Consider the following 11,194-nt stretch of genomic DNA (forward strand, 5'->3'; position numbering starts at 1 on the left):
AGGAGCCAGTGACATCACTGAGAGTGCAGCCTATCCAGTCACTAGGAGCCAGTGACATCACTGAGAGTGCAGCCTATCCAGTCACTAGGAGCCAGTGACATCACTGAGAGTGCAGCCTATCCAGTCACTAGGAGCCAGTGACATCACTGAGAGTGCAGCCTATCCAGTCACTAGGAGCCAGTGACATCACTGAGAGTGCAGCCTATCCAGTCACTAGGTGCCAGTGACATCACTGAGAATGCAGCCTATCCAGTCACTAGGAGCCAGTGATATCACTGAGAGTGCAGCCTATCCAGTCACTAGGAGCCAGTGACATCACTGAGAGTGCAGCCTATCCAGTCACTAGGAGCCAGTGACATCACTGAGTGCAGCCTATCCAGTCACTAGGAGCCAGTGACATCACTGAGAGTGCAGCCTATCCAGTCACTAGGAACCAGTGAAATCACTGAGAGTGCAGCCTATCCAGTCACTAGGAGCCAGTGACATCACTGAGAGTGCAGCCTATCCAGTCACTAGGAGCCAGTGAAATCACTGAGAGTGCAGCCTATCCAGTCACTAGGTGCCAGTGACATCACTGAGAATGCAGCCTATCCAGTCACTAGGTGCCTATCCAGTCACTAGGTGCAGCCTATCCATTCACTAGGAGCCAGTGACATCACTGAGAGTGCAGCCTATCCATTCACTAGGAGCCAGTGACATCACTGAGAGTGCAGCCTATCCAGCCACTAGGAGCCAGTGACATCACAGAGTGCAGCCTATACAGCCACTAGGAGCCAGTGACCTCACAGAGTGCAGCCTATCCAGCCACTAGGAGCCAGTGACACCACTGAGAGTGCAGCCTATCCAGTCACTAGGAGCCAGTTATGTCACTGAGAGTGCAGCCTATCCAGTCACTAGGAGCCAGTGACATCATTGAGAGTGCAGCCTATCCAGTCACTAGGAATCAGTGATATCACTGAGAGTGCAGCCTATCCAGTCACTAGGAGCCAGTGATATCACTGAGAGTGCAGCCTATCCAGTCACTAGGAATCAGTGACATCACTGAGAATGCAGCCTATCCAGTCACTAGGAACCAGTGACATCACTGAGAGTGCAGCCTATCCAGTCACTAGGAATCAGTGACATCACTGAGTGCAGCCTATCCAGTCACTAGGAATCAGTGACATCACTGAGTGCAGCCTATCCAGTCGCTAGGAATCAGTGACATCACTGACAGCCTTGCCTCAGTAATGTCCCTAGTTTAGAGTTGATAGAATTCGTTTTGGCTACGCCAACAAAAAGGCAGCTTTCGGTGCATATAGGTGCTGAGTGCACTTTAAGGGCATTGTAGTTGTTTGTAAGATCAATTCACTCACTGATATAGAAGTTTCTGTGTCAGAATTAAGGTTCTTCCAATATGATGACACTTGCGTCATTTCGGAGTTACATACATGTGTCACACAATGTTTGTCTTACCGCGTCGGCAATGGTATGATTTGGTCAGGATACACCGGCACACCAAGCAGGGGGTCCTGGCAGGGCAATACAGGACTCAACGGTATTGGTTTCCTTGGGGGAGGAGGTTTCACTGAGGCAGAAACCTGTGGGGCAGAAATACACATGGCAGGAATCAGCTTCCCTCTCCCGGAGTATTACCATGGGTGCATACATAAACATGTGTACCCTCAATACAAGGGTAAGGGGGAGTGGCCTAAAGATGAGCAAGCCAGGGTGGCATTGCCTAGTATAGCAGTGTACGCAGTGATCACTCATTAGCAAATAACCTGAGACACAGGCCCTCATTCAGAGCCGTACGCTCTGAGCAGAGCGCACACTCTGAATGAGGGCCGGCCTCCATGAAAATGGAGCGTCCTTCTGGACGCTCGTATAGCTGTGGGTCACCACCCACAGGCTATACGAGCGTGCATTTTGATGGCCGCGATGGTCGAGACCATCGCGACCATCGAAATTGCGAGCCGGAGCCTGCGGTTGAGGTTTTCAACCGCAAGCTCCGGAGTGATTTTGGCTCTATCAGAGCCAAAATCACTCCCACTGACATCACTAGTGATGTCAGTGGGCCGGCTTTTGACGGGAGGCGTTCCCGTGGGAACGCCCCCGTCAGGGAAGCACGCCCCCGGCACGCCTACCAAAGGGGGCGTGCTGTCAATCAACATTGACAGCACGCCCCCTTTGATCGGACACAATGAGCGAAGGACTTTCCTTCGCTCGTCGCGTCTGGCGCATGCGCACGACGGAGCTCCCTCCGTCGTGCGCATGCTCAGTCCAGAACATCGACCCACTTGCGAGCGGACACCCGCTCGCGAGTGGGTCTGAATCAGGCCCACAGTCTGAATAAAGGGTCACATTTACTCCCATTATATTTTACCAAGAACTGACCTACCCCCACTCACATCAACTTATGTCTCTCAGCAATAGTACACTTTAGCCTCCATTACTTGGGGAATAGCTCCACCTTGTGTCCAACATCAACCTCTATAAACAATGAGCCTCAAGACTACACTACTTTTATACCATGCAACTAAACTCTGCACTTCTGTATCTTTGGACACATGAAGAAGAGACCTGTGAGGGTTATATAGTGCTGGGCACATGAAGAAGAGACCTGTGAGGGTTATATAGCGCTGGGCACATGAAGAAGAGACCTGTGAGGGTTATATAGCGCTGGACACATGAAGAAGAGACCTGTGAGGGTTATATAGCGCTGGGCACATGAAGAAGAGACCTGTGAGGGTTATATAGTGCTGGGCACATGAAGAAGAGACCTGTGAGGGTTATATAGTGCTGGGTACATGAAGAAGAGACCTGTGAGGGTTATATAGTGCTGGGCACATGAAGAAGAGACCTGTGAGGGTTATATAGTGCTGGGCACATGAAGAAGAGACCTGTGAGGGTTATATAGCGCTGGACACATGAAGAAGACACCTGTGAGGGTTATATAGTGCTGGGCACATGAAGAAGAGACCTGTGAGGGTTATATAGTGCTGGGCACATGAAGAAGAGACCTGTGAGGGTTATATAGCGCTGGGCACATGAAGAAGAGACCTGTGAGGGTTATATAGCGCTGGACACATGAAGAAGAGACCTGTGAGGGTTATATAGCGCTGGGCACATGAAGAAGAGACCTGTGAGGGTTATATAGTGCTGGGCACATGAAGAAGAGACCTGTGAGGGTTATATAGTGCTGGGTACATGAAGAAGAGACCTGTGAGGGTTATATAGCGCTGGACACATGAAGAAGAGACCTGTGAGGGTTATATAGCGCTGGGCACATGAAGAAGAGACCTGTGAGGGTTATATAGCGCTGGGCACATGAAGAAGAGACCTGTGAGGGTTATATAGTGCTGGGTACATGAAGAAGAGACCTGTGAGGGTTATATAGTGCTGGGCACATGAAGAAGAGACCTGTGAGGGTTATATAGTGCTGGGCACATGAAGAAGAGACCTGTGAGGGTTATATAGCGCTGGACACATGAAGAAGACACCTGTGAGGGTTATATAGTGCTGGGCACATGAAGAAGAGACCTGTGAGGGTTATATAGTGCTGGGCACATGAAGAAGAGACCTGTGAGGGTTATATAGCGCTGGGCACATGAAGAAGAGACCTGTGAGGGTTATATAGCGCTGGACACATGAAGAAGAGACCTGTGAGGGTTATATAGCGCTGGGCACATGAAGAAGAGACCTGTGAGGGTTATATAGTGCTGGGCACATGAAGAAGAGACCTGTGAGGGTTATATAGTGCTGGGTACATGAAGAAGAGACCTGTGAGGGTTATATAGTGCTGGGCACATGAAGAAGAGACCTGTGAGGGTTATATAGTGCTGGGCACATGAAGAAGAGACCTGTGAGGGTTATATAGCGCTGGACACATGAAGAAGACACCTGTGAGGGTTATATAGTGCTGGGCACATGAAGAAGAGACCTGTGAGGGTTATATAGTGCTGGGCACATGAAGAAGAGACCTGTGAGGGTTATATAGCGCTGGGCACATGAAGAAGAGACCTGTGAGGGTTATATAGCGCTGGACACATGAAGAAGAGACCTGTGAGGGTTATATAGCGCTGGGCACATGAAGAAGAGACCTGTGAGGGTTATATAGCGCTGGACACATGAAGAAGACACCTGTGAGGGTTATATAGCGCTGGGCACATGAAGAAGAGACCTGTGAGGGTTATACAGTGCTGGACACATGAAGAAGAGACCTGTGAGGGTTATATAGTGCTGGGCACATGAAGAAGAGACATGTGAGGGTTATATAGTGCTGGGCACATGAAGAAGAGACCTGTGAGGGTTATATAGTGCTGGACACATGAAGAAGAGACCTGTGAGGGTTATATTGTGCTGGACACATGAAGAAGATACCTGAGAGTGTTATATAGCGCTGGGCACATGAAGAAGAGACCTGTGAGGGTTATATAGTGCTGGACACATGAAGAAGAGACCTGTGAGGGTTATATAGTGCTGGACACATCAAGAAGAGACCTGTGAGGGTTATATAGTGCTGGACACATCAAGAAGAGACCTGTGAGGGTTATATAGCGCTGGGCACATGAATAAGAGACCTGTGAGGGTTATATAGCGCTGGACACATGAAGAAGAGACCTGTGAGGGTTATATAGTGCTGGACACATGAAGAAGAGACCTGTGAGGGTTATATAGCGCTGGGCACATGAAGAAGAGACCTGTGAGGGTTATATAGCACTGGACACATGAAGAAGAGACCTGTGAGGGTTATACAGTGCTGGACACAATTCTACCCAATTGCCTACCCTTACTGTATATGAATACACCCTCTATACAAAATTTACATTGATTCCCATTTTGTACTGACACAACGCTCTTACCCCAGAGAAACACTGCTGGGTGACTGTATCTCATCGCCACAATTTGGCTGGACCAATATACATTGTGTAGAATTTGCCCTCATGTATAACACTCTTACTGCAATACCATGTTAGATAGTGGTGGCAGATTATACTACATTAAATAAATGTTCATTATAAAAATAAAAAAAAACTGTGAGGGTTATATAGTGCTGGGTACATGAAGAAGAGACCTGTGAGGGTTATATAGTGCTGGGCACATGAAGAAGAGACCTGTGAGGGTTATATAGCGCTGGACACATGAAGAAGAGACCTGTGAGGGTTATATAGTGCTGGGTACATGAAGAAGAGACCTGTGAGGGTTATATAGCGCTGGACACATGAAGAAGAGACCTGTGAGGGTTACATAACGCTGGGCACATGAAGAAGAGACCTGTGAGGGTTATATAGCTCTAGACACATGAAGAAGAGACCTGTGAGGGTTATATAGTGCTGGACACATGAAGAAGAGACCTATGAGGGTTATATAGTGCTGGTCACATGAAGAAGAGACCTGTGAGGGTTATATAGTGCTGGGCACATGAAGAAGAGACCTGTGAGGGTTATATAGCGCTGGACACAAGAAGAATAGACCTGTGAGGGTTACATAACGCTGGGTACATGAAGAAGAGACCTGTGAGGGTTATATAGTGCTGGGTACATAAAGAAAAGACCTGTGAGGGTTATATAGTGCTGGGTACATGAAGAAGAGACCTGTGAGGGTTATATAGTGCTGGGTACATGAAGAAGAGACCTGTGAGGGTTATATAGCGCTGGGCACATGAAGAAGAGACCTGTGAGGGTTATATAGTGCTGGACACATGAAGAAGAAACCTGTGAGGGTTATATAGTGCTGGACACATGTAGAATAGACACGTGAGGGTTATATAGTGCTGGGCACATGAAGAAGAGACCTGTGAGGGTTATATAGCGCTGGACACATGAAGAATAGAACTGTGAGGGTTATATAGTGCTGGGCACATGAAGAAGAGACCTGTGAGGGTTATATAGCGCTGGACACATGAAGAATAGACCTGTGAGGGTTACATAACGCTGGGTACATGAAGAAGAGACCTGTGAGGGTTATATAGTGCTGGCTACACGAAGAAGAGACCTGTGAGGGTTATATAGTGCTGGGTACATGAAGAAGAGACCTGTGAGGGTTATATAGTGCTTGACACATGAAGAAGTGACCAGTGAGGGTTATATAGCGCTGAACAAGAGAAAAAGAGACCTGTGAGGGTTATATAGTGCTGGACACATGAAAAAGAGAACTTTGAGTGTTATATAGTGCTGGGCACATAAAGAAGAGACCTGTGAGGGTTATATAGTGCTGGGCACATGAAGAAGAGACCTGTGAGGGTTATATAGCGCTGGGCACATGAAGAAGAGACCTGTGAGGGTTATATAGCGCTGGACACATGAAGAAGAGACCTGTGAGGGTTATATAGCGCTGGGCACATGAAGAAGAGACCTGTGAGGGTTATATAGCGCTGGACACATGAAGAAGAGACCTGTGAGGGTTATATAGCGCTGGGCACATGAAGAAGAGACCTGTGAGGGTTATATAGTGCTGGACACATGAAGAAGACACCTGTGAGGGTTATATAGTGATGGGCACATGAAGAAGAGACCTGTGAGGGTTATATAGCGCTGGACACATGAAGAAGACACCTGTGAGGGTTATATAGCGCTGGGCACATGAAGAAGAGACCTGTGAGGGTTATATAGTGCTGGGCACATGAAGAAGAGACCTGTGAGGGTTATATAGCGCTGGACACATGAAGAAGACACCTGTGAGGGTTATATATAGCGCTGGGCACATGAAGAAGAGACCTGTGAGGGTTATATAGTGCTGGGCACATGAAGAAGAGACCTGTGAGGGTTATATAGCGCTGGGCACATGAAGAAGAGACCTGTGAGGGTTATATAGCGCTGGACACATGAAGAAGAGACCTGTGAGGGTTATATAGCGCTGGGCACATGAAGAAGAGACCTGTGAGGGTTATATAGTGCTGGGCACATGAAGAAGAGACCTGTGAGGGTTATATAGTGCTGGGTACATGAAGAAGAGACCTGTGAGGGTTATATAGTGCTGGGCACATGAAGAAGAGACCTGTGAGGGTTATATAGTGCTGGGCACATGAAGAAGAGACCTGTGAGGGTTATATAGCGCTGGACACATGAAGAAGACACCTGTGAGGGTTATATAGTGCTGGGCACATGAAGAAGAGACCTGTGAGGGTTATATAGTGCTGGGCACATGAAGAAGAGACCTGTGAGGGTTATATAGCGCTGGACACATGAAGAAGACACCTGTGAGGGTTATATAGTGCTGGGCACATGAAGAAGAGACCTGTGAGTGTTATACAGTGCTGGACACATGAAGAAGAGACCTGTGAGGGTTATATAGTGCTGGGCACATGAAGAAGAGACATGTGAGGGTTATATAGTGCTGGGCACATGAAGAAGAGACCTGTGAGGGTTATATAGTGCTGGACACATGAAGAAGAGACCTGTGAGGGTTATATTGTGCTGGACACATGAAGAAGAGACCTGAGAGTGTTATATAGCGCTGGGCACATGAAGAAGAGACCTGTGAGGGTTATATAGTGCTGGACACATGAAGAAGAGACCTGTGAGGGTTATATAGTGCTGGACACATCAAGAAGAGACCTGTGAGGGTTATATAGTGCTGGACACATCAAGAAGAGACCTGTGAGGGTTATATAGCGCTGGGCACATGAATAAGAGACCTGTGAGGGTTATATAGCGCTGGACACATGAAGAAGAGACCTGTGAGGGTTATATAGTGCTGGACACATGAAGAAGAGACCTGTGAGGGTTATATAGCGCTGGGCACATGAAGAAGAGACCTGTGAGGGTTATATAGCACTGGACACATGAAGAAGAGACCTGTGAGGGTTATACAGTGCTGGACACAATTCTACCCAATTGCCTACCCTTACTGTATATGAATACACCCTCTATACAAAATTTACATTGATTCCCATTTTGTACTGACACAACGCTCTTACCCCAGAGAAACACTGCTGGGTGACTGTATCTCATCGCCACAATTTGGCTGGACCAATATACATTGTGTAGAATTTGCCCTCATGTATAACACTCTTACTGCAATACCATGTTAGATAGTGGTGGCAGATTATACTACATTAAATAAATGTTCATTATAAAAATAAAAAAAACCTGTGAGGGTTATATAGTGCTGGGTACATGAAGAAGAGACCTGTGAGGGTTATATAGTGCTGGGCACATGAAGAAGAGACCTGTGAGGGTTATATAGCGCTGGACACATGAAGAAGAGACCTGTGAGGGTTATATAGTGCTGGGTACATGAAGAAGAGACCTGTGAGGGTTATATAGCGCTGGACACATGAAGAAGAGACCTGTGAGGGTTACATAACGCTGGGCACATGAAGAAGAGACCTGTGAGGGTTATATAGCTCTAGACACATGAAGAAGAGGCCTGTGAGGGTTATATAGTGCTGGACACATGAAGAAGAGACCTATGAGGGTTATATAGTGCTGGTCACATGAAGAAGAGACCTGTGAGGGTTATATAGTGCTGGGCACATGAAGAAGAGACCTGTGAGGGTTATATAGCGCTGGACACAAGAAGAATAGACCTGTGAGGGTTACATAACGCTGGGTACATGAAGAAGAGACCTGTGAGGGTTATATAGTGCTGGGTACATAAAGAAAAGACCTGTGAGGGTTATATAGTGCTGGGTACATGAAGAAGAGACCTGTGAGGGTTATATAGTGCTGGGTACATGAAGAAGAGACCTGTGAGGGTTATATAGCGCTGGGCACATGAAGAAGAGACCTGTGAGGGTTATATAGTGCTGGACACATGAAGAAGAAACCTGTGAGGGTTATATAGTGCTGGACACATGTAGAATAGACACGTGAGGGTTATATAGTGCTGGGCACATGAAGAAGAGACCTGTGAGGGTTATATAGCGCTGGACACATGAAGAATAGAACTGTGAGGGTTATATAGTGCTGGGCACATGAAGAAGAGACCTGTGAGGGTTATATAGCACTGGACACATGAAGAATAGACCTGTGAGGGTTACATAACGCTGGGTACATGAAGAAGACACCTGTGAGGGTTATATAGTGCTGGCTACACGAAGAAGAGACCTGTGAGGGTTATATAGTGCTGGGTACATGAAGAAGAGACCTGTGAGGGTTATATAGTGCTTGACACATGAAGAAGTGACCAGTGAGGGTTATATAGCGCTGAACAAGAGAAAAAGAGACCTGTGAGGGTTATATAGTGCTGGACACATGAAAAAGAGAACTTTGAGTGTTATATAGTGCTGGGCACATAAAGAAGAGACCTGTGAGGGTTATATAGTGCTGAGCACATGAAGAAGGAACCTGTGATGGTTATATAGTGCTGGACACATGAAGAAGAGACATGTGAGGGCTATATAGCGCTGGACACATGAAGAAGAGACCTGTGAGGGTTATAGAGTGCTGGGTACATGAAGAAGAGACCTGTGAAGGTTATATAGCACTGGACACATGAAGAAGAGACCTGTGAGGGTTACATAACGCTGGGCACATGAAGAAGAGACCAGTGAGGGATATGTAGTGCTGGACACATGAAGAAGAGACCTGTGAGGGTTATATAGTGCTGGACACATGAAGAAGAGACCTGTGAGGGTTATTTAGTGCTGGTCACATGAAGAAGAGACCTGTGAGAGTTATATAGTGCTGGACACATGAAGAAGAGACCTGTGAGGGTTATATAGTGCTGGACACAATTCTACCCAATTGCCTCCCCTTACTGTATATGAATACTCCCTCTATACAAAATTTACATTGATTCCCATTTTGTACTGACACAACGCTCTTACCCCAGAGAAACACTGCTGGGTGACTGTATCTCATTGCCACAATTTGGCTGGACCAATATACATTGTGTAGAATTTGCCCTCATGTATAACACTCTTACTGTAATACCATGTTAGATAGTGGTGGCAGATTATACTGCATTAAATAAATGTTCATTATAAAAATAAAAAAAACCTGTGAGGGTTATATAGTGCTGGGTACATGAAGAAGAGACCTGTGAGGGTTATATAGAGCTGGGCACATGAAGAAGAGACCTGTGAGGGTTATATAGCGCTGGACACATGAAGAAGAGACCTGTGAGGGTTACATAACGCTGAGAACATGAAGAAGAAACCTGTGAGGGTTATATAGTGCTGGGCAAATGAAGAAGGACCTGTGAGGGATATATAGCGCTGGGCAAATGAAGAAGAGACCTGTAAGGGATATATAGCGCTGAACACATGAAGAAGAGACCTGTGAGGGTTATTTTGCTCTGGACACATGAAGAAGAGACCTGTGAGGGTTATATAGTGCTGGTCACATGAAGAAGTGACCTGTGAGGGTTATATAGTGCTGGGCACATGAAGAAGAGACCTGTGAGGGTTATATAGCGCTGGACACAAGAAGAATAGACCTGTGAGGGTTACATAACGCTGGGTACATGAAGAAGAGACCTGTGAGGGTTATATAGTGCTGGACACATGAAGAAGAGACCTGTGAGGGTTATATAGTGCTGGACACATGAAGAATAGACACGTGAGGGTTATATAGTGCTGGGCACATGAAGAAGAGACCTGTGAGGGTTATATAGCGCTGGACACATGAAGAATAGACCTGTGAGGGTTATATAGTGCTGGGCACATGAATAAGAGACCTGTGAGGGTTATATAGCGCTGGACACATGAAGAATAGACCTGTGAGGGTTACATAACGCTGGGTACATGAAGAAGAGACCTGTGAGGGTTATATAGTGCTGGCTACACGAAGAAGAGACCTGTGAGGGTTATATAGTGCTGGGTACATGAAGAAGAGACCTGTGAGGGTTATATAGTGCTGGACACATGAAGAAGTGACCAGTGAGGGTTATATAGCGCTGAACAAGAGAAAAAGAGACCTGTGAGGGTTATATAGTGCTGGACACATGAAAAAGAGACCTGTGAGTGTTATATAGTGCTGGGCACATAAAGAAGAGACCTGTGAGGGTTATATAGTGCTGAGCACATGAAGAAGGAACCTGTGATGGTTATATAGTGCTGGACACATGAAGAAGAGACATGTGAGGGTTATATAGCGCTGGACACATGAAGAATAGACCTGTGAGGGTTATAGAGTGCTAGGTACATGAAGAAGAGACCTGTGAAGGTTATATAGCACTGGACACATGAAGAAGAGACCTGTGAGGGTTACATAACGCTGGGCACATGAAGAAGAGACCAGTGAGGGATATGTAGTGCTGGACACAT

The 11,194-nt window shown here is 46.7% G+C and overlaps 1 protein-coding gene across 5 annotated transcripts in view; it reads right to left on the reverse strand.

The window, feature by feature from the left end:
* LOC148453334 (disintegrin and metalloproteinase domain-containing protein 15-like) overlaps positions 1 to 11,194 on the reverse strand; it is a 152,096-nt gene that overhangs the window by 2,286 nt on the left and 138,616 nt on the right. For all 5 annotated transcript variants that reach the window (XM_088462267.1, XM_088462266.1, XM_088462264.1 and 2 more), the window contains one exon: positions 1,456 to 1,580. In XM_088462267.1, coding sequence (XP_088318393.1) covers positions 1,456 to 1,580 — 125 coding nt within the window. The remainder of the gene's footprint in view (positions 1 to 1,455; positions 1,581 to 11,194) is intronic.

The sequence above is a fragment of the Taudactylus pleione genome, unplaced genomic scaffold (assembly GCF_031769625.1).
Source record: "Taudactylus pleione unplaced genomic scaffold, aTauple2 ptg001178l, whole genome shotgun sequence".
In the NCBI taxonomy this organism is placed as follows: Eukaryota; Metazoa; Chordata; class Amphibia; order Anura; family Myobatrachidae; genus Taudactylus; species Taudactylus pleione.